Source organism: Miniopterus schreibersii, assembly GCF_964146895.1.
Source record: "Miniopterus schreibersii genome assembly, chromosome: X".
Taxonomy (NCBI): domain Eukaryota; kingdom Metazoa; phylum Chordata; class Mammalia; order Chiroptera; family Miniopteridae; genus Miniopterus; species Miniopterus schreibersii.
Genome location: NC_138104.1, coordinates 14,407,544 through 14,432,408, shown reverse-complemented (window position 1 = coordinate 14,432,408; position 24,865 = coordinate 14,407,544). Strand labels below are relative to the sequence as shown.

The window sequence follows — 24,865 nt, the reverse complement described above, 5'->3', positions numbered from 1 at the left end:
AATGCATTTTTTAAGTAACCATTTCCTCGGTGCATTGATTCAAGTATGAAACTAACTTTAAGTTCTTCTTTCTTGATATAGTGAAAGTGTACATGTACCATGGCTGTGGGAGTCCTGTGATCAAGACAAGGGGTCAAAGTATATTGAAGACCCTTCTCTAAAAAAGGAAAGGGGGAGGGACATATTTCCTTCTTCATGGTTTCAAGATACCCATCCTCACATACCCCCTAACAAGAAAAGAGTAAGGGAGAACAATAGGGATATAGACCAGGAAAGAGAGACATTCTATACCATCCAGGCAGGTCCACCCTGAATGGGTCACATCAGATCATAATACATGTAGGATCTTACTTTATGTAGTTGAAGTTAAACGTAATTTTTTATTCATTTAAACCACTCACTAATTAAGTGGTATTCTGTGCTATAGTGGTTATAGTATACATGCCAAATCATGTGTCAAATCAGGTGTTCTCAAATGTTTCAGTTAACATGGTCACAATTCCTACAATGAATCCTTTGTAGTCAATCTTTTTTATAAAGATGATTAGTTTTTATTTTTTGTTGAGATATAATTGACATATAACATATTAGTTTTAGGTGTACAGCATAATGATTTGATATATGTGTATATTATAAAATTATTACCAACCCCTTAAGTTTAGTTAACATCCATTACCACCAGAGTTACAATTTTTTTCTTATGATGGGAACTTTTAAAATTACTTTCTTAGCAACTTTCAAAAATACAATACAGTACAGTCACCATGCCATGCATTACACCCCCAGGACTTATTTATCTTATAACTGGAAGCTTGTACCCATGGACCACTTCCACCAATTTTCCTCATCCACTTCCCACCTCCACCTCTGGCAACCACCAATCTGTTTTGTGTTTTTATGAGTTCAGGGTTTTTTTAGATTCCACATATTACTGAGATTACACAGTATTTGTCTTTTGTCTGAGTTATTTCACTTAGCACAGGTCCTCAAGGTGCATCCATGTTGTTGCAAATGGCAGGATTTCCTTTTTTCATAGCTCAATAATATTCCATTTTATATATGTACCACATCTTTATCTGTTCATCTACTGATAAACACTTAGGTTATTTCCATGTCTTGACTATTGTAAATATTTCTGCAATTAATATGGGAGTGCAGATATCTTTTCAAAATAATGATTTCATTTCTTTCAGATAAATACCTGGAAGTGGAATTGCTGGTTCATATGGTAGTTCTATTTTTAATTTCTTGAGGACACTCAATACTGTTTTTCATAGTGGCTGTACCAATTTACATTCCCACCAAGAGTACACAAGGGTTCCCTTTTCTCCACATCCTTGCCAACACTTGTTATTTCTTGTCTTTTTTATAATAGACATTCTAATAGGTATGAAGTGATACTTCATTGTGGTTTTCATTTGCATTTCCCTGATGATTCAAATCTTTTCTATGTACTAAATCTATCCACTACATTTAGGTGAGCTTATACAAATTTATAAGCAGCCTATACACAGCTTTGCCATTCTTAGTTTTATCAGGTAGAGAAGAAATTTTTATTTATTCAATATTTTAGGGGTTACCTACAATATGTCAGGCATTGTGTTAGGCACAAAAAGTGGACTAGGGTAAACATATGAAAAGGCTACTACAGAATAGTTTATGCCTCTTCAGAAGTTCTAGAGGTTGTACAAAAGAGAAGGAAGACAATCTCAGCTCTGGATTATTCACTGATAACTCTTGGTATGTATAATGTAAAGTTATCCAAACCTGATGAAAGGAACTGTTAAGTTATCTGAAGGGTTTTACTTATAAGCCTTAAGAAAATGGAATATTTAAATACATGGTTACAACTCTCAGATTACTTTTGCTTAGGACTGGTCATTCAGAAACCTTTCTCTATATCAATTAAACAAAAGCCCACTTTAAAAAATTATGTACACTATTTTTTATTAGGAAATAAAATTGTTTAGAGATTAAAATCCTGATGCTTAATTTATTCTATATTTTATGAATGTTTCCTTTGGGAGCTCTTTTTACATGCTCACACATTGGTAAGTAGAAGCTGAAATAATAGAGTATTAAATAGCTCTTCTGGAATGGCTTGGAAAGGCAGCTGGAGAAAAACCACCACCATGTTGGCTTTATGTAGTGCTAGAATGAGCAGACACAAAGATCTTTTTTTCATGAAAAAAACATATGCCCTCTGTTATAGTCATACTTGATGATTTGCTTCTGAAAGAACAGTGACATGAAAAAAGTCAGAAAAGTAAATTGGTAATTGTAAAGATGACAATGTATTCACTCCCAATTGTATTTAGACATAGTGTATATAAGACAACTCCCCCTAGAACATTTTGCTTCATTTTTTTTAAAAAAGCAACAGAATTCTATATTCCCCCAGTATTTGTCACCCCCTACAAAACATGGGCCAGCTTATTTTAATTAAACATTGATTCATTTAGTAAAAAGGCATCCACCATGTCAAATTGCAGATAATCTAATTCCTTGTTTTAAGTAACTGGCCTCAACTCTAGTAGATGCATACCAATATATCCAAGGAATAGAAAGGAAGTGTTCTTGCCTGAAAGAGGTAGCATCATGAATTATTGCCTGTAAATTATCAATGATTTCATATTTAAAACTCAGTAACGATTGTAATTTTCTACAATCAAAAACCAGCTTTAGGTTTTGCTCCCCCCTGGAAACAAAAACTGATTTATTGCTGACCAGAGGTCCTAGTTCACCAGAAATGTGGTCCAGACAGAAATGATTAATGTTTCCCTCCAAATTAATTTCAAGCTGTCTAACTTAGCTATTTCCATTTTCCCCTAAGTAAACACCAGATCTGAATTTTCTATTAGAAACAGCAATAACCCAGTCTCCCTTTAGGATATGCTGTTTCCTCTCCATTCTACATATGCCATCCTTTAACTTCATATGTTTTTCTTTCTTTATAAAGGATCTGACCTTTTTAGTAGTCACTTAGTATGAAACACAGTATTGAGAGCAAGAGAGAGATTCCCTTGAGCCATATGATCTTAGTAATCTTAACATCTGCACACATGAGGTAAGAAGCATTATTCTAAAATGAATCAAAGTCAGCCTTGTCCAGAGAGACCTCTTGATTCAAATTATTAAGAGGGTGATTTTGTAGAGCAAGAGGTAGAGATGAATGAAAATGACAAGGAACAAGTCAGTTTTGAGGGCATCATTTGTCATGGTATCTTGTTTTCTATACATCCTTTTCAGTATACATCTGCACTGACACACGATGCAATATTGGTCATAGCAGAAGCTTTCCGCTATCTAAGGAGGCAGCGAGTGGATGTGTCCCGGAGAGGCAGTGCTGGAGACTGCTTAGCAAATCCTGCTGTGCCCTGGAGTCAAGGAATTGATATCGAGAGAGCTCTGAAAATGGTAATGACCACAATGGATTATAGGGTGGGAGACCTTATGAAGACACAAAAAATGAGACATCAATCTTGAGAAAATACATACTATAAGAAATAGGATCAGAGTTTATAAAATGTCAGATGGTGCTGAAAGATAAGCATGGATATTTGTTCATCAAAATCTAGAAATTTAAAACTAGAAGTTTCTTCCTTGAAGCTTGAAAAATGGCAAATTTAGGACAAATGAATATTTAGTTCTGTGCTACACCACAGGTAGAAAATCAAACTCAGTACCATCAAAAGTTATGCAAATGACTTCAGAAAAATTCAGACTTTCCAGAAATACATTACTGAGGGGTATTGAGATATTTTATATAAAGTTCCTACCTTCAAGTTACACATTACAAAGAACAACAGCATCCTCTGGCTCACCAGACAAATTTTTAGCCTGGATGGACTTTGGAACTAAGTCAGTGTGATAGCATTTCTGTTGCCAAAAAGAACCTTTATACTATTCTACATGGTGAAACGCAGGAACATGATCCATTTCTAGGCCTACTTAAGAGGCTTTCCCCAATGTCCCAAAGAAAAAGCCTAAAGAAAAGTACAAAGAATCAATGGATAGACAGTCAAATAGATCACTTGTTTTCAGTATGTACAGGGTAAGTCATTTAAGGCTTCAAGCAGTGTCCTTTGAACAGATTCCATTATTTACACAAGGAGCAGCATCACCCATTGATTGCAGTTTTCCAAGTAAGAACTCTTTTCTGAATATTTTGCTTTATGTTACATGTGCCTGCATGCATTAAAATGAGCCTTTGAGAGCACAAGACTCTCTTATTTCTACTTATTTAATTATCCTGATGTTTGGGACATCCAAATTAGCAAAGAGATAGGCAATGGTAAGATAATTCTGTGCACAATCCAGCAACGAAGAATTTGTAATAGCCTCATAACATACATCATTTTGTGTAGTTGGCTCTCTTACTGCTGCCTTAAGTTTGCCAAGTTGGAAGCATTCAATCAAAAGGGGTTAGTAGCCCTTGTGTCTCTCTCCAAGAAAGAGATATGACTCATTCTTTCATCATGCAGATTTTTATGTCATTATGTCAGTTCCCTAACAAATGCCCTAAGTGTCACTTTATGGAGGTAGCACTGTACAATTTTGAAGAGCAGTTAATTAAATTCAACCTTCATAGCAGTTACAAGATTTGTATTGTCAGGTGAAACATAATGATGAGTGAAATATAAAACTCACTCAGAGTGAATCAAAAGGAGTTTTCAGCAACAAAACCTCAAGGGGCAAGTTCCAGCATCTCCAATTGACTCCCTACTCATGATACAAACAACTATATTCCCCAAATAGAAAACAGGCTACCAGAGTGAACAGCAAGAAATTAATTTTACTAGAAATAAAGATTAATTATACTATTGCACAAATAATCTCTACATGTGTAACTCACTGATAAAGCTCAAGCTATAAGCCAGGTAAGTAAACTTTCTCCCAGGCCTTAATGATCAAACACTCAATCAAAAGAATTTGTGTAGCTGGCTCTCTTTGATGGTCTCTCTACAGGCCAACCTCTTCCTATTACTCTAGAGACTGGAAAGTATCAACATTTTTCAACAGTAGATGATCCCTCATGATAAATGCTCAGTAAAACTCCACTATTCAGAGCAACTTCAAGGGAGGAGGATCTGAAATACTAAAGGTTTTACTATGTTAAAAGAAATTTCGTTTAATTTGAGTTCATTAAAGTGAGAATGTGTGATGTAGAAGTATCCCTCATTTGACTAGCACATAGTTGTTGCTCAATAAACCAGTCTCTTCCTTCACAGAAATCTGGCCAACAAAAGCACTGCCTAATAGAGGTACCTAAGGGGCCTGTTTTAATGAATAAATAAGCACACCATTCAGTAAATATTTATTGAGCACCAACAACTATGTATCAAGCTCCAAGTTAGTATGCAAACATGAAATAAGATGAGGGGAGCTCACATTTAAATAGTTAATGTGTAAACAAATGCTTTTAAAGAGCTTAAACCCACTTGCAAATTGGGTAATCATTCTCATCACAATTGACATAGTGAAAAGATCAGCCTTAGCCCAATCTACTGAAATATGTCACAATGTTAAGTCATTGAGACTTGTCTACTTGTTCAGTAAACATTTATCAAGCAATTACTCTATCCCATTAGAGTTGAGAACACAGAAACAGAATGTCTCTCATCTTGAGATTTTCCCAACGTAGTAGGGGAGATGGAAATACATAGATGATTAAAATGTTATTGTTAAGTCCTACAGAGGTTGCAATGGGAACCCAGCAGAGAAGTATCTAATGTAGACTGAGGTAGGGGCAGGGAGAATTAAAGAAAGGATCCCAACTAGGATGATGAGAAACTGTCACATTCACATCCTTAAAAAAAGACTTCTTTCTAAGTGGGAGTCCAATTCTACTTCTGCTCACCAAAAGTTTTAATCATGGGGTCTGGAATCTCTTGGACATACCTAGACTGTTATCAAATTTGTATATCATGTTTAATTAGGTTAGACCTTTAGAAATATACAAATTTTTTTAATCCTCACCTGAGGATATTTTTTCATTGTTTTTCAGAGAGAGTGGAAGGGAGAGAGAGAGAGAGAGGAAGAGACACACACAGAGAGAAAATCAATGTGAGAGAGATACATCAATTGGTTGCCTCCTGCACTCCATCTTGAATAGAGTCTGGGATCGAGCTTGCAACCAAGGTATGTGCCCTTGGTGGAAATCGAACCCGGGACCCTTTAGTCCGCAGGTCTACGCTCTAACCACTGAACCAAACTGGCTAGGGCTAGAAATATACAATTTTTAATGAGGTTTGAAACCTTGGCTATTTTCAGTAATGAAGAATTTACTTCATAAGTTCTTATGCCAGTGTCTCTGCCCTGCCTATATCCTCTCCTAGAATTCAATGTTCAAAATAGACTGTAAAGAACCATGCATGCATCACAGAATGCACCAGATTCATTCTACTACATAAGCAATTTCTATCTCAACAAAGGGCCTTTTCTTTTACTAGAAGGGTGGCATCACCTTCTCTGCAAGCCTAAGGTGACAATAGTGCTTAGGTTTGTTGGGTCAGTTGTACAATCACCTTGGCTTCAGGAAGTCACATTGGAGCATTTCTCCTTCAACAAGAATTCCAGCTTTCCATTGGTAGTGAACAAGCCCTCTTCACTGTAAAACTATGCTCCCTAATAATAAAGCTATGCTCCCTAAAATAGATTTGCCACCTATTTTCCCTTCTGCAGCATAAGCCCATTACTACTTCTGACTTTCTTAACAGCTTGTCACTTAAAACAAATAAGTGATGAAAAAGTATTCCATTTTTTTCTTCCTAGGAAGATGAGACATATTATTTTTCTTTGAAGCAAGTTCTTCAGCCCTTACTCACCAAATGAGTGATTCAAGAGTATAACAATATTGACATATTTATAGAGGCTCTTTCAGGTAGTATCCCTGAACTGTAAAGTAGGTAGGGAAATCTCTCCACCCAGCAGAGATGGCCTGTTATTAGTTAGTTCATAACACTGGGCCCAGACCCAGGAAAAATTGTGGCACACATGAATCTGCATTTGCATCCCAAATAGTCTGCAGGCTATTCCAGTATCTCTAGCTTTCTTATCTAGTACTCCATACTCCTGATTCCTTAGACTTAATAAATCTCATCAATATAAAGATTATCCTTCTGTGGCCTAGCTCTCTGCTACCTGTCTATAGCTGGGCATAAGTTAAATATGAGGAAAAACTCACCCTGTTACTATGGTAGCTGGTAAATGTGTAACCCTCTCAAGAAATGGAACTAAATTCACTTTAATAATTATTGTTAATATACTTAACATGTATTGCAATGCTCACTACATGTCAGACACTGTCCTAAACATTACATATGTATAACTTATTTAATTCTCCCAACAACTTGAAGGGATAGGTACTTCTAGGATTTTACATTTTACAGATTAGGACATTGAGGTACAAATGTATTAAGGAACATACCCAAGGTCATACAGTTAGTAAGCGGTGAAGCTAGGATATGAATTCAGCAGCTCCAGAGCCCATGTTACTGAAACTAGTTTATTGGGACTACTAAGATAAGACACAGTCATAGCCCCAAAGGAATTTATAGTTAAGACTACTCTTCAGACTACTCCCTTAAGAAGAGATTAATGGTGGAAATTTCAGGCCCCTGAAAAAGTAGTGATAGGGTCCCCACTGTATCATATAGGTAATTGCCTATCACACCCACTCAAAGTTTCATAATTAAAAGGTATATCTAGAAAATGCTGGGGAGAAAACGAAGCTGTGTATAGACATGATTTGGTGGATATATAGCTCAATGATTCAAGATAAAAGTTCTCCAAGATTCCAAGATCTGTCAGCAGACCTCATCCCAGAGACCTAGAAGGCAATAATGCAGTGCCACTTTAAAATTTTACATTTTCCTTTCTACCAGGTGCAAGTACAAGGAATGACTGGAAACATCCAATTTGACACTTATGGACGTAGGACAAATTATACTATCGATGTGTATGAAATGAAAGTGACTGGCTCCAGAAAAGTAAGTAACCAAAACAGATATGCAAAGAAAAAGTCTTTCAAAAGGTGACAGCACCCAGATGCAAAACAAACAAACAAAAAAAAAAAACAGGTCTTAGGAAACACACAAAGCAAATTCACACACATCATTTCTGCCTTTCCATTCAGCAAATAGTATAGATATGATGCACAGTTGTTTTGTAATCAGTGTTCCATCTACACAGTTTAAAAGGAATAGTTCCCTCTGAGTCTGGCCCTATAAATGGTAGACTCAGAGTTATTAACAGCTTCTTATAATAAAGGGAAGGAGTCACAAATTTTACAGCATATTTTTAGTTGAACAGAGGCTACCAAGGTACATACAATTTTAGACAAATAACATGCTTATAATGCCTGGCCTCCCTTTTGCTCCTTTCTTATTATTAATAAATAGCTAGTTAAAATAGTATCAAAGCAACTAAAAAAAAGTTTCATTCTACAGCACTTGAATTTCATGGCGTAATTTTTGAGAAAAAATGGGCAACCAAGCCAAATGTCTGTTCTTTCTAGGCTGGCTATTGGAATGAGTATGAAAGGTTTGTGCCTTTCTCAGATCACCAAATCAGCAATGACAGTGCATCCTCAGAGAACCGGACCATAGTGGTGACTACCATTCTGGTAAGTATGGACAGAAGGTAGGTGGGCTTTCTGTACATCAAGACTTCTGCTTTCTGAAAAGCATTATTCAGCCAGTAGGAAAGACCTCAAGTTCAAGCAGTGAAAACTTCCAACAGGTCAGTATAGGAACCTCTCAAAGTATCTTGACATTATGATGAAGTGAATGTCATTTTAAAAAGAAAAATAATACAAATTTGGATCAGTTTCAGATATTATTCTCCTCTTTACCCCCTCCTTCCACTATAGGACCAATGCTTCATCTGGACTTAAAATCTAATTCTTCATTGTGGGGCAAGCTGCATTGTGTGGAGGAAAGTAGATTAGGGTTCTAATATACTGTCCAGTCTAACACTGGTAAACTAGTAAAATTGTACTTAATTGTACAAGTTACAACTTCTATGAGCCTCAGGTTGTACTTTTTAAAATTTATCCAATGGGTATAATAATAATAATCTCTTACCTATGTCATAAGACCATCTCAAGGCAATATTCATCATGTAAAGCTTTTCTGAAGAATTCAAAGAACTATTAAAAGGTGATATAGTTTCTCATTTAGTTTTAAAATATTTTTCTAAAACCTGGTATATTTTTCTATATAAAGTACAGACCTGGGTTAAAAATGAGTATGCCACTAGGTCTGAAGTTGTGATGAATTGAATAGAGACTTGGCTGGAGTTCACCTTTCATTTAAACATATATATCAAATACTCACTTAGTCCTAGGTACTGTACTAGGTTCTGAGGATATAAAAATGGATAAGCCACAGACCCTGACCTCACAAATATCACAGTTCTTCCCTAAGGCTTGCCTGGGCTGGCTGTGGTTCCTGCAATGGTAAATCCCAAGAAATCAAAGGTGGTTCAACTTCATGTAACTAAGGGAAATACCTCAGCCCAGTTTGACTAAATCAAAGAATTTACAGGTAGAAACCAGTACCTCTTTCAAACTCTCAAAAATAACTTAAATCTTTCTCTACTTCCTTAAATCATTAGTTAAGGACTCCAAGGAATATGTAGCACACTGAATAGTTGGTTGAGGCTCTTCTGCTTATTGAGCAAAAAATTTTAAAGGCTCTTTTTACACACCAAAGTGCAATAACTATGGTGGGGGCTTCATGATTACATTTATCATCTCTTAGAAAAATGTATAGGAGTAATCTTTTGACCTTCCTTCTGGTCCCAAAGGAATCACCATATGTAATGTATAAGAAGAACCATGAGCAACTGGAAGGAAATGAGCGATATGAAGGCTATTGTGTAGACTTAGCCTATGAAATAGCCAAACATGTAAGGATCAAGTACAAATTATCCATTGTGGCTGATGGGAAATATGGTGCAAGGGATCCAGAGACTAAAATATGGAATGGCATGGTTGGGGAACTTGTCTATGGGGTAAGTCCTTTTCAACTCTATTTTCATTTACTTCTATGCTTTCCAATTAACAAAGATAAAGGATTTAATTTTCAAGTGTAATATGTATCCAATTATATAGTTTTCATATGGTCTGTAAAAAAATGGTTTTCTTCTACAGTTGAATTCTGTAAAAGGAGCTCATCAATAGTATCCTTTGGGCAACAGGATTATATTACTAAAAGGAAAGTAGAATTGGGACATTCTACCTGGCAACATTAAGTACAGCCTGCCCTCTATTGAAAATCTGTTCCTTCTGTGTTCCCTGTCTCAGGCAACAGAATCACCACCCACCTAGTTGCCTAAGCAACCTGATCATCTTTTCTCATTGCTCTTTTCATATCTATTAAATCACTATATCCTATCAACTCTGTTCTTATGTCTCTCAAATCCAGACACACTCTTCACTTCCACCATCATCAACTTAGTTAAGGTCCTTACCATTTGTCAGTCATTTAACTGGTTTCCCTGCCTCCGCAAATCAGATCTCCACATCATTGTAATTTCCCACTTTAAAAATCAGGATAAAATTCAAATTCCTTAGCATAGCAAATAAGGCACTTCATAATCTGGCACCTGCCTACCTCTCCAGCTTCATCTTGTACTCTTTCCCACTCACACTCAATGCTCCAGCTATAGTGAAGCATGTGTTGTTCCATGAAGGTGCCCAGCCCTCACTTAGGGCATGCCTGGAAGTGCCTTTGCCTGTTTTAGCCAGCTAACATCACCTACTAGTCTCCCAGAACTCAAGGATATCAACTCTTTCAGAAAGTCTTCCCTAATCTCATTTACTCTCTTGCAGTCTGGTTAGGTGTCCCTGCTTTTTGCTTCCTTAGATTACTTTTTTGCTTTCTTATAGTACTTTTGAACTTGTATTATAATGATCTATTTACAAGTTCAGCTGCCCCAACTAGATGAGCCTGGTACATAATGGAAGTTCAACAAATAGTTGTTGAAAAAAATTAATGAATGAACAGAATGCCTCTGCCAAGGGCTTGCCCATGGGCCAAGTACAGAAGAATTATACTGATAATTAGGGCTTTTAAAAAGAGTACAGCGGTATCTTCAGAGCTCCTCAGTGGCTTTGCTTTAAAAGATTCTGGTCTCTTATTAGGAATATCAGATCTTGGGCTGCCTAGTGAGGCATATGGAGAGAAGTAGAACTGGGCATAACAGCCCACTGGATGAACCAGTCACCAGTCACTAACTCAAGTACAGGTGATGGCAGCAAAGCTTTAATTCTAACAGGAAAGGATTACTTACAATGACAAGTCTTTGTCTAGACAATTGGTTAAAGGAAGACAGGAGCCTAGGGGGTGAGTATACTGAGAAGAAGCTATCAAGAAGCAAACGTCCAAGTTACCTATTGGACTGAAAGTTCAGGATAAGGACTCTAGTGCTTAGAGATGGGAATCAGCAAGAATATGGTGGTAGCTATTCAATCATAAGATAGAACTGAGGCCACTAAGTAAGTTTTTGGAACAGGTCCTTGGGAACAAGCATAAAGGCAGAAGCTCATTTCTAAAAATAAGGGCACAGAGAGGGAATTAAGGTTTCAAATGAGACTGGACCTCAAGTATAAAAATTAGGGCACTATCCTCGAGTCAGACAAGCTGCAAAGCAGTTTGAACCTTAGCCCCCAACTATGGGGCTGGAGCCAATTATCTCCTGTCTTGGGTCAAGCTTAGTCCTGGAACTGGGGCAGGACTGAGTTATAGATGAGATTCAAGTGAACCCAGTTATAGAAAAGAGAAGAACTTATAATGCCTAAGAGAGGGGGTTGAACAAGGGGCATAGCATCTGTCATGCTTCCCAAGGACGCTGAGAAACTCTGAATGGTCTTGACACAGCTTTAACCTCTTATTTTACAAGTTGGTGATCAAGTATTCTCTTTCCTGTCCCTCTTTTTCCAAACACTCAGGGTCCAAAAGGTCCTGTATTGTTCACAGCTCTTCGCTGCTCTTAGTTTTAGTTCTAATGAATGAATGTCTGGCATCCAGTATATTCATAGCCAATATTCATTAAATTGAGTTCATGGTAGGAGGTAATCCTATGACATCATTGTTGTTATTATTATTATTAATTATTAGCTACCATTTATCACATATTTCCTGGTTGCCAGATACTGTGCTAATTCCTTAAAGGCATTATATAACTTAATCCTCACAACATACCTCCAAGGGAGGTGCCATTATTAACACCATTCTACAGATGAAAAAATTGAAACCTAGAGAAGTGAAGTCTCATTCCAAGACCAACCAGCTTGTAGTGACCCAATGATTAGAACCCAGGTTTCTGACTATGAAGTCCATGTTCTTCAACCATTGCACTATACTGCCCAGCTGCCAAGGTATTGTTTCAGACCCATCTTATCCTAAAAGACAGTTTACTGCAAAAGCCCTTGGTGCCTTAGCCATTCTGAAAAGAGTGTTAGGCCACAGAAGCATGGCAAGGAATTTAGGTTGTCAGTTTCCATTGGGCCAGAGTAGAACTGACATGAGTTCTACAAACCCATCATGATCCAATAGCCAGAGCTCTCTAGTGTTTCAAAAGAAAACCTGTCTCACTCTGTAAATAGCTCAGTGCCCTCCTGGCATTAAGCAGGACATTAGACACAGTGATGTGGAGCAAGGCAGATTTCCTGACACTGTTCAGACAAAGACCAGCTTTCTCACTGGATTTTGATCTCTCCTCTGGCATGCCCTCTGTACTGAACTCAATCTCCACATTTTCTTCCCCTTTCCAATTTGTGTATGTGTGAGTGAAGGAGCTTGAGAATTAGAGTTACTTATTTGTTTAGTAATTTAGAAGCCATCTCTCTACTGCTAAATAGGTTAAAATTCTCCTGGAGAAATCTTCCCGTCTTTTCCCTCCAATTCTTTCTACTGAAGACCAAAGTAATAGCCAAGGAAGGATATTACAGAAATTTCCTCTTCTCTCCCATGACCTAGAACAAGTTTCTAATGCTTTCTGGGATTATAAAGTTATTCCAGGGAACTGACAGCAAACCAACCCATTTGAGTGGATTGCCAAATTTTACTTTCCTCTAAAACCTGTGGCTATGAAAAATGGATGTTTTTGTCATGTTTGGAGTGAGAGCTCTCTGTTAGGATGATGATCTCATAAGCTAAATGTGTTTTCATCTTCATTTAGAAGTTTTAATCTTCAGCATGGGGAAGTTTTCAACTTCTCTATCATTGGGAGAAATGGAGAAAAGTTCAAACACAGACAGTTGTTTCTGGCAGGCCTGTCCTCTCTTGTGGTTTGCAAGCTATTTAAGGAAAAGAAGGACAGAAAATCCCCAGTGACTTTCCTAAGTGCTTAATAAGCAAAAGGATGAAAAACATGGAACTTTTCTTGCAATGAACATGAACATGAGAACTATACAGATAGGCACTTCTTTATCTTAGGGTGTTTTCTCATGCTTTAAGTATGTAAAACTGATCAGGTTAAAAAATGAAGACATGAAAAAAAGCTTTGCAAAGGAGATTTCAGTATCTGCCATAAGTCTCAAGAAAGAGTCAAAATGAATTAAATTTAGAAAAGAAGAAATAAGCCAATCAGCTCAGCCGGGCGTGGCTCAGCGGTTGAGCATCGACCTAGGATCCAGGCGATCGGGGTTCAATTCCCGTTCAGGGCACATGCCCGGGTTGCAGGCTCAATCCCCAGTCAGGGGCCTACAGGAGGCAGCCGACCAATGACTCTCATCATTGATGTTTCAGCCTCTCTCTCTCCCTCTCCTTTCCTCTCTCTGAAATCAATAAAGATATATTTAAAAAAAAAAAAAGAAGTCAATCATCCACTTTTACAGATGATTTCTAAATGGTCTTTTTTCCTTTAAAGGAAGTCAAGTCAAGATTGATGTTGGAACACCTTGTATCACTAAGAAATCTATTTTTGAAACAAACATCAGTAGGACACGATGTGTCCCTTATGTAAGCTCTTCAGAACATTATGGACTTGAAACTGTCCACCTGCTTTTAGCAGTTTTGATTTAGAACTGTATGTCTATAATGTTGCCACCTGGTAATTATCTCCAGCTCAAATGACTTACAGACCACAAGTTTTTATGGCTTCCAAATAGCATGTCTTTTAAAAGTACATTTGAAAACACTTCATTGCTAGCATTGTTCTTAAGCATTTCTTAGCCTACCTTTTCATTCATTTTACAGATAAATATGAGGACTAGCTAGGACTGGACATTAGAACTGCCTGATGAGTAAACCAGAACACCACAGCCTAATGTAGGAGAGGAATGACAGGAAAAGTGGCAGGGATTTTGATAAGGTCAAAAAAATCACGCAGCTTGGCAGAGCCTAGACTATAATTCAGATTTTATGATTCCTGGTCCAGTTTACTAAGCTTGTCAAACTATGGGAACATTGGTGTTATATCATATATAGTATCCCCACCTGCCTTCAAGGGGCTTACAATCTAGTTGGATTATAAGATTTTTCATCCAAGATACCTATGCTGCTTATCTGTGGCCTCCAGGATAATATAATATACATGTCTAGTTATCACTGAAATACTTGAAAACCCAATGTAGACAGCTTTGGGTTTCTGCCCTTTGAGAATATATATAACCTAACAGAAAAAGAGTCAGGGAAAGGGCTGGAAGAAAATTGAGGTCTAATTGACAAAAGGACACTTGCCAGTGGGCAGCTGCAGCATTCCTTATGTTTCTAGAACTTAGAACTAAGGATAAAGGGAGGGGGTAGTGGGGGGGGCAGTTAGTTGCCTTGAGAAAAGCCAGACAAACTACTGCCTAGATTGGTACCTCTGGCTTAGAATAGAGCAGAGAGCTTGGGGATGAAGATGAGACTGGGAACAGTTGATTCCAGGTCACATCCCTTGGGTATCCTCAGACTCCTTCACACTCCCAGGACAAATGGAAATTTTATAGATACTATTCACACTGACATTTCTCTACCTAGAAGAAATTATCTCTTAGGTTGTCACTATCCTAAGATAGATTCATTTTCCATTAAGAAAGACAGAAAGTCAATCTGTCCTTCCAGCTAAAAGGCAGAGAAGCAAAGGTGCAGTAACAGATGCCAAATCTTCTCCTCTATTCTTCAGGTGATTACACTAGGCTTTGGCAGAAGGGCTGATGGTTTGATAAAAGTGTCCCTTTCTTTCAAATGATGCATATGAACTCCAGGAAGGAGCATTAATGTCACATGGAAGTCTGCCATTCTGAGCAGAGAGGGTGGGGAAATATTTCCAAGCAAATTTAGTCTCACAAGGCCTTTCCTCAGACCTAGGGATGCTCCTTTATCTTCATTTTGTTTTTAACTCTCAGCTCCCCAAGGACAAGGAGCCTTAACCAATAGATCCAGACTGGGACATCTGTTCTGGATAAGGAAATGAGGAGGCCCTGTTGTGACACTGCTTGTTGTTGCACAGATTTAAATAGACCACATTCCTTTCTCCAGATCTTAACAATTGCTGACCGTAAAAATCCCATACAGTATAGCCAATAAAACAGTTTACATCCTGTCCCCCAACATGCAGCAATTATGTTCCTATTGTCTAGCTTGATTCTGTCCCACTCCTTTCCAACACATTTAAACTTTCCAAGGGAAAGTTCTGTCAAAGGCCACTAGAACTTCCTGGTTGATATGGGGATGATAGGTCATGCCTACTTCTTCTCTTGGATAACATATAATATCTTATGCATTCCACACCAGTACATTACATACCTCCTTTCTCTTATCCTCCTCTTTGCTTTCAGAAAGTGCTTTAAAATGGTGGCTGACAAGCTCCTGCTCATGCTTAGTCTCCAGGTGGGTTTCAATGTTTGTATCAGATAATCAGATGAAACTACTTTTAAGCTATTAAATAAGACTTCCAGCTCAAAAAAAAAAATTAATGACAATAAAACTGTCATTTCTGTCTCAAACCAGTCAGACTCTTAAGTGCATCATCCTTCCACATATGAGTTTGTTGGGTTTTAAGTTTTATGAAATTTATGACTTTGGCAACCCACCTATGAAAAGGATTATAAACCCCCTCAAGCTAAATCCCCTCCAATAATGCAGTTGCTTCTGGTTTGCCACTGGTGAGTGGAAAAATCAAACCTAATTTGGCGTGTTTACTGAATCCCCACAGCCACTCTTAAGCCACTTGGTTAAAATTCTTTAAGTAGTCAAGATGTAAGCCAAAGCACTAGCAAAATCTTACCCTGAGCTCTTTTCATTTACTAGGTTTTGTCCATCACCCTCATACCCTCATACCTTCTACTTACCCACCTAGGTTTTCAAAAATGTCTTGCCTACTGCCAGCACAGGCAGAGCCTTGAGGACAAAAGACCACTGAACTGGTTCCAGACACCACAAGTGAAGCACTTCATTACTGAGTCAGAAGTTCAAGTACTTACTAGCCCCATGGATAATTCTTAACACTCTCTCCCAGCCATAGCTCACTTTATTTTTTTTATTTTTTTAACTTATCTTTATTGTTGAAAGTATTACAGATGTCCCCTCCCCCCTCATTGACTCCCTTTACCCCACATCCACGCCACCCCCAGGCCTTCCCCATACCATTATCTGTGTCCATGGGCATAGCTGACTTTCATAAAGAGCAGAGACCAGGAAAGGTATTTGGGGAATTGCCTTTTTCACTTTTTCATCAATGTTGGCCTCCTAAACCTTTAACTTGCCTTGACAGTGACCTTCCCCCTCATCTGCATGCTATAGCAGTCCCAGGAGAATTAAGTGGGTATTTACTGACACTAGTTAGTTATCTACTCTTCGCCATTTCTTTAATAATTATGTGGATTTCTCTGCAGATATTATGCCAAGCAAGTCCTGAGCTCTGAAATAATCCACTGTCAGAACTTCCTTTTCATCTGAAGGAGGGGATGGTGGTGGCAAAGGGCAAGGGCTTCTCCAAGGCTAGCTGTGAGCTACTATGACAGTTCTGCTACTTTGGCCTCACTAAGCATACAAGAGGTTGAAGGGGTTGCCAAGTCCCCTACAGAACTGTATGTCCTTGAGGCTTGATCAATAGTCCCCTCCCCTTCTCTTGGTTGAGCATTCTTCCACCTGCTTTTTGTTTTTCCTTTGTTTTTTTTGTGTGTGTTTTCTGTAATACTATATTATGTTAGTTTCAGGTGTACAATGTAGTGATTAGGCATTTATACAACTTACGAAGTGATCATCCAATAAGTCTAATACCCAACTGACATGTAATAGGTCTTTTTTAAGGTTCAGCATGGAAATTCTCAGTTTGGAGCCAGGTCCACATCAATGAGGTTTAATTGAGCACAGATTTAATGCTTTTTTTACTGAGGGAGCACCATCCAAAAAAGAAACTCCACCTTCTTTGAAAAAGCACCTTAGAAAGAAACCATTCAGAAAAGGCAGAAAAGCTACGCTGAGGGGGGAAAGGCAAGTGCTTGAGGGAAGGAGGTTTTTTCCTATTGTCTTGCGTCAAAAGTACTTCAAACTAGGAATGGCTTCCTTTGGGAATCTGTTCTTTTGTTTCATGTCCCTGGGAACCAGATGAGAAGTCCCACTTTTTCTCTCTGGCCACCTCTTGTTAGTATTTAGCTGTGATTATCATCTGGTAGGGTTTCAGTTACTTAGTTTTTATTCTCTTAAAGGGTGTCAAGATTCTCAAACTCCTTTCTTTGCCTTGTTTAAAAAAGCTAAATTCCCCTAAATTCAGTCCAAAGTGATTTTATCACACAAATGTCCCTTATTTCTTCCTTCCAAAACAAATAAATGGCAATTTCTCTTAGAACTATCAATTATTTAGACTTGAAAAAGATAAAAAACTAGCTAAAATTAAGCAACTAAATTTAAATGAGATCAAATGGGAAATGATACTAGCAGGGCATTTACACATTCTAAGCAGGAGGCAGAAACATGTTGCCAATGACAGAAGGTGGTTTTAGCTGTGAATTATCTTGGCATGACAAGGCTCTTTCTAACTGATTCAGACTCTCTTTGCCAAAAAACCCCACTAGTTTTCTGGCCAATTCCATTCTTCTTAGTAGCTTTTGTTTCTATGACAAGGTCTGGTCCCAGGCAAAGGGTAAAATAGATAAAATTTGTCTTTGGCTCCCCTCCAGTTAGAAATGTAGAACTAGTGATTCAGGAAATTAGCTGCAAAGAGGGGAGAGTTGAAACCATAGATAAAAACATTGAGGGCAGTAAGTAAAGGACAGAGCCTTAAAGGGGTCTTGCTTATTCCACAAATCTTCATCGATTATCTCCTAAACCAGGCCCTGTGAGTAGACTCTAGGGGTGCAAAGGTACACCTTCTTTGAGAGAGCAGAACTAAGAAGAAAATCCAGAGAAGGAACATTCAGAGAGGTAGAAGGAGAACCCATCATCTTCAGTATCAAAGAGCTACTGGAAGAGGGAATACAGACATACCACCTTTTATCGTGCTTCACTTTATGTGCAATAGCAAAAAACGAAACACAGATGTTGTGTTTTTTACAAATGGAAGGCAAGACCCTCCACCATAAAAATGATTATGACTCCCTTTATTGTGACACTCACTTTATTACAGTGCTCTGGAACTGAACCCTCAATATCTCTGATGCCTATATAGTGCAAAAGGCCAGTGGTGTAACATGAGCTGTTGATGTCTGAGGGAAGGTCTTTGAATTTGGTAACCAAGTATATAGTTCAGGAAGCAATTTCAGTAAATTGGAGGGAATGGAAGTTTGATCACAGGTGTACAAGGACAAAGTGGTGTTAAAATCAAGAGACAGTAAAGGTGTGATTTTCAAGAAGATTGGTGGTGATAGGGAGAGATGTTGTGTGGTTAAGAGGGTAGCAAGATCAGAAGAGGTGAGAGGAATAGTTTTTGTTTCATTTTTGTTTGTCAGTAAACAGAATTACCTGAGTATGATTTTAAGTGAACAGATCAATAAATGATTTTGAAATTACAGCAACCATTCCAATCACCTGGAGGACCAGCTGACCCTACCCCCAGAGTTTTAGATTCCATACATTTCAGGTGGGGCCTAAGAAATGGCATTTCTAACAAATTCCCAGGTGAGTCTGATGCTACTAGTGCAGGGAACCAAATGTTCAGAACCACTGGAACAGATTGAGAAGCAAAAATTAGTAAAAGAGAATGAATGAAGCTGAGTTCTAAGAAGAAACAGAATAATATGGTATATAAGGAGTAAGTTAACTAAATCTTAGAAAGAGTTCATTATTTATTAGATGGGAATGATAGAAGGGATGGATGAAGGTACAGCAATATGTTGAGAAAGAGAAGGACACTGAAGTGAAGGGGCTCATATCAGATGGCTTCCATCTTCTCAGTAAAGAAAGACAAGATCATCTGCAGGGAGGGTAAGACTGATAAGGATTAGGGACTGGGAAAAGTTTGGAATAAGTATTATTTACAGATTTAGAGAATAAACTTTAGAGTGATAAATGATGGCTTTAATTTTAGAAATGGTGAGTCTGAGATGGGAGTGAGCCATGAAGGTAGATTTGCTCAGCAGGATGTTGGCTTCAATAAATGCTTACTTTCTTCAGGTTCCACTGTAGGATGTCCTCCACAAGGGTAAGGACTTTTGTATGTTTTGTCTGTCTTGCTCATTGCCTCATCCCTAGCACAAAGAATAGTGCTTGGCACAGAATAGACACTCAAATATGCATTGAAATGAACCTGAGAGGGGGTGGCTAAGGTTGGTTATTGTACATGAAAGTAGTGTACAGTAGAAACCTGCAAGTATCTATGCAGGTAGAACATTACGTTGGTTAAGAAAGTGAGTTCTGGAAGCGGAAGACCAGGATTCTAATCCCAGTGTCTTAGTGCCTCAGTTTCTTTCTCTCAAACATGGGAATGATAGTGTATAGACCGCAAGGTTGCTGTGAGAATTAAATTATATATGTTAGCTGGCTGCTCATTATCTACATTTCCCATGAAATTAGTTAAGGAGTGTTTCTTAACCAGGTGCATCACCATATGTAATTCAAGGTAGTAAAACATTTCTTTGAAAACATACTCAATTTCAGATTTCATCATTCTCCCCCAACCTGTCCTCACTGGTAGAGATATTGAGGCATAACTCTATGTAATATAGAAAAAATTATCATCAAAATTGATGTTTTACTTCATATCTGATATACCATCCAAAAGCCTTTCCTTGGTCAGAAGCACTTTTTCTAGGTATACATTTTAAGGCCTGGCTCCAGACTAAAACCTACTACTATTGTAATGGAATAATTGTGGAAGACAAAAGAAGTGCATAAAATCCTAGTGCCTATTTTCATGGGATTACTATAAAAGTATTGCCTGCCTTTGCCTGAGGAAATTACGCAGTGCACTATTGACACATTATTTTATTGATGCAATACATGAGTACTACACTGATATTTATTACTAGAAATAATGGCTTACTATATAAATTAATATGTATTCTAATAACTCCTTTACCTTTGTTATTGTCCACACAGAATTCTTTCATATTTGCATATATCATATTTAATAATCAACAACTTTTATATTTTAGGCATTTACAGTTTCTTTACTTTAGAATCTGTTGTAGTGATAGATACAAAAATAGAAGATAGAGTCCCTGCCTTCAAAGAACCTATGTTTTAATAAACATACTCTCCAAAAATAATTCAAGGATAATAGCAAACTTTCATTTACTGTAATCCTAAGTATGGTAGTCTTGTATCACACCTCATGGTGGAGAGGAAGGCGCATATAACAAGTATGAACTATTATGCTCATCCCACAAGAATTTTCAGTCAAGTGAGGGAAAGAAAACATAAGAGCATGAAAATTAAACAAGAAAACAAGAGTTAAACAGTGATATTTTACAAGGGAATATAAGGTGAGTTGCAAGGTAGCAAAAAAATTTTAGGAAAAAAAAATTGAGTCAGTTGCCCTAAGCCAATATGCCTCAGAACAAAAGGCCAGCCAGTGTCCTTTCCTTAACTTATCATCAAGATAAAGCATTTTAGAACCCACTGAATGCTACTATTTTTCTAACCAAAGCACTGACAAATCAATTGGTTGTAGTGATGTAAGACTTCATATTTCCACCAAAGAGGTATATTAAGTGGCAAATGACTGATGGAAAAAATACTGTCTCTAAAAAATTTTTTGAATATTTTTTCCAGAGGGCTGATATAGCTGTTGCTCCACTCACTATAACGCTGGTCCGTGAAGAAGTTATAGATTTCTCAAAGCCATTTATGAGCCTGGGCATCTCCATCATGATAAAGAAGCCTCAGAAATCAAAACCAGGAGTATTCTCATTTCTGGATCCCTTGGCTTATGAAATCTGGATGTGCATCGTCTTCGCTTACATTGGAGTCAGTGTAGTTCTTTTCCTAGTCAGCAGATTCAGCCCTTATGAATGGCACTTGGAAGACAACAATGAAGAACCTCGTGACCCGCAAAGCCCTCCTGATCCTCCAAATGAATTTGGAATATTCAACAGTCTTTGGTTTTCCTTGGGTGCCTTTATGCAGCAAGGATGTGATATTTCTCCAAGGTTAGTTTCCATGTCATATCCAATGCCTCCTTGCATTTTATGGCCATGATCCATTCATGTACATCTGGTATTCACCCATCTCAAGTCCAGACTTCTTTCATTAAACATTCCATCCAACGACAAATTATCATCAAGCCCTTGTGTTTGCTTGCGTCCATGAAGTGAGTGTGTTATTGGTGTTGCTTTGAATGTCTTTCATGCATTTCTCTGGTATAGTATATTCATATACATTATAGCAAACATTTGAACTCTGGATAAAAGCAACATTGCCAACTGATATTAATTTTATTCAGATAAAGCTAATACTAAATCTTTATTATATCAAACAGACATAGTTTCCTCATTAACTGAGCTAAAACATTTTCTCTTTGTCCAGGGACTGGATCTAGAAAACATATGAAAGAAGATAGAACTCTTCTTTAAAACCCTCCTTACCTTCCACTTTCATTGTCCTTCCCTTTTTTTTTCATTTTGTTCTCACACTACCTAGAACTATCCATTTTAGTATCTTACCCAAGTTTTATAACAAAAACTATAAAATTTCTTTAAAAAATACCATAGGAGGAAGTCTGTGTGACCTTGAACTGGACAAAGAGTTTTCAGAACACAAAAGGCACAATCTATTTTTTAAAAATTGATAAACTGGACTTCATCAAAATTCAAAAATTTTGCATTTCAAGAGACATTATCAAGAAAATGAAAAGACAAGCCACAGACTGGGAAAAAATATTAGCAAATCACACATCTGATAAAGGACTTATATCTTGAATATATGAAGATTTCTTCCTATTCAATAAAAAGAGAAATAACCCAATTTTTAAAGTGGACAAAACATTTGAGTAGACATTTCCCCAAAGAAGATACACAAATGGCTAACAATCCCATGTAAAGATGCTCAACATCATTAGTCATTAGGGAAATGCTAATCAAAATCACAATGAGATGCCTCTCTACATCATCTAGAATAGTTATAATCAAAAAGACAGACAATACCAAGTGGTGGTGAGGATGTAGAATGACTGTAGCTCTCATCCATTAGTAGTGTGAATGTAAACTGCTACAGCTGAATTACAAAATGGTTTATCAGTTTCTTATAGTGAGACATACACTTAAACTATGACACAGCAATTCCACTCTTAGTGGAAACAGAAAAGAAAACATGTATCTACATAAAGGCTTATACACAGATGTTCATAGAAGCTTTATTTATAATAGCCAAAATGTCCATCAACAAGTGAATGGATAATCAAAATGTAGCATATCCATACAGTGGAATATTACTCAGCAATTTTAAAAAACAGACTACTGACACATAGTACAACATGGGTCAACTTTGAAAACATTATGCTAAATGAAAGAAGTCAGAAACAAAAAGCCATGTATTATATGAGTCTCATTTATTGAATCCCATTTATTGAATATCTCAGATTGTAGTATCCCATTTGTCCACAATGGGCAACTCTATAGAGGCAGAAAAATATATTAGTGGTTTCCAGGGGGCTTGGAGGGAGCAGAAAGAGGCAAATCAGGACCAGGATTAGGGTGAGGCAAGTGAGGCTGAGTAAAGTACAGGGGTCAGATCTAGTTTTTATTTAAAATTTTGACTTTTTGTTCATCATGGGTTTTGTGCATTAAGTTTGATTTTTTAAAAATATTGCATTAAAATGCTATTTATTTGATTAGTAAGATTTGGCATCCTCTTAAATTTTGTACTTGGGGCAAATGCCCCATTTGCCTTGCCCTAGTCCCAGCCCTGTCATGATTAATTACAAATGGGTATAAGGGAACTTTGGGGAGCAAATGTTCCAAAACAATTGTGGCGATGGCTGCACAACTCTAAATTTACTAAAATTATTAATAATGGGTCATTGGGGAGAAAAAGGGACATCTGTAATATTTTAAACAATAATAAAATTTTAAATAAAATAATAAATAAATAAATAAATAAATAAATAAATAAATAAATAAATAAATAAATAAATAAAATTATTAATTATACACTTACAGTGGTAAATTTTATGGCATGCAAATTTTATCTCAGTAAAGCTATTGAAAATATTGAGTGTGAATGGCCTGGACCTCACCCACTTAGTTTAAGTGTTAACTCACCTAAACAAAAATGGTGGTGAATCCATAATCATACAATACTGGAAGCAAATGTAACATCTTTATAATCAGGGGGGAAAAAATGCTTTGCTCTGAAATAAAAAGTTGCAGCTTTGGTAAAATTGAACATGTATCCAAATATTAACCAGAATAAATTATAGAAACACATGAAAATTTTCACTTAGAATATAAGGACTCAGAAAGTCACCTACTAGGTGTGGGGTTTTTTTACTTTTATTAAATTTATTGGAGTAAAATTGGTTTATAAGATTATATAGGTTTCAAGTGTAGATTTCTATGATATGTGACCTGTATAGGTTTTTAAAGTATACTTCATTTTAGATTATCCACTTCAATCACAAAACATTTTAAATGAAGTTTTGCAGTACAACTTATTGGTAACCACCCTCAGCAGCTTTTTAGCATAACATGTGAGGCAAGCCTCATTTGTCTAAGTCATACATTTTTGCCACCCTCAATCTGTTTGGTCAGATTCTCCAAATTATTTCACTTTGTTCCATTTGAGCTTAGAATGTGTGTCATTTTGTGATATCATCTGGGAGTACATTTGTTTTGCTAGTTTCTTTTCCTATCTTTTTAAACATTCACTTCAAGAGACCAGGGTTTCTGAATGATCCCATAATTGAATGATCTTTAACATGACTGGTAATCTGTGTTGAGACAATGCTAAAGTCATTAAGGTTGGAGATTTTATTGGTTTCTGTAAGTGAATTTTCAAAACTAAATTTGTGATATCCCCACTGGAGTGCTGCGTACTATTCTGCCTACTTAAACAGGACTCTTAAAAAGTCATTTGTTTTTAGAAGTATTTATACATATTGCTTTGTTAAGTGATGACTTAAAGATGATGATCTGAAAATGACAAGCTCAACAGATTTTTTTTTTTTTTAACACAGAATTTAAGCTGTGGTTCTTGTGTGGCACTGAAATATGTCAAATTCTTGTGTTTTCTCAAGATACAGATTTTATTATACTGCACTAGATACTGTCATACAGAGTGGTGGCTTTCAAATTTCTTAACCACAGCCCTCAGTACGATATTTTCCATCATGACTCAGTATACCTATATGTATATAACAAAAGTTTCACCAGATATTACCCTTAAAGTGTGCCATGCACTTTGATATTTTCTATTCTGTTTTATTTTTTGTTTTGTTTTGTTTTAATGCAGATCGAAACTCAATAGGGCATACAGCCTATGGAATAACACTGGTC

At 37.0% G+C, this 24,865-nt stretch overlaps 1 protein-coding gene across 3 annotated transcripts in view; it reads left to right on the top strand.

The window, feature by feature from the left end:
* The window catches only part of GRIA3 (glutamate ionotropic receptor AMPA type subunit 3), a 254,308-nt gene that overhangs the window by 174,702 nt on the left and 54,741 nt on the right, over nucleotides 1-24,865 (top strand). For all 3 annotated transcript variants that reach the window (XR_013998000.1, XM_081125665.1, XM_081125666.1), the window contains exons 7-11: nucleotides 3,250-3,417; nucleotides 7,887-7,991; nucleotides 8,519-8,626; nucleotides 9,811-10,017; nucleotides 21,147-21,523. Coding sequence is in view for 2 of the 3 variants with exons in the window: in XM_081125665.1 (XP_080981791.1) it covers nucleotides 3,250-3,417; nucleotides 7,887-7,991; nucleotides 8,519-8,626; nucleotides 9,811-10,017; nucleotides 21,147-21,523 (965 nt within the window). In the remaining variant the exon portion in view is untranslated. The remainder of the gene's footprint in view (nucleotides 1-3,249; nucleotides 3,418-7,886; nucleotides 7,992-8,518; nucleotides 8,627-9,810; nucleotides 10,018-21,146; nucleotides 21,524-24,865) is intronic.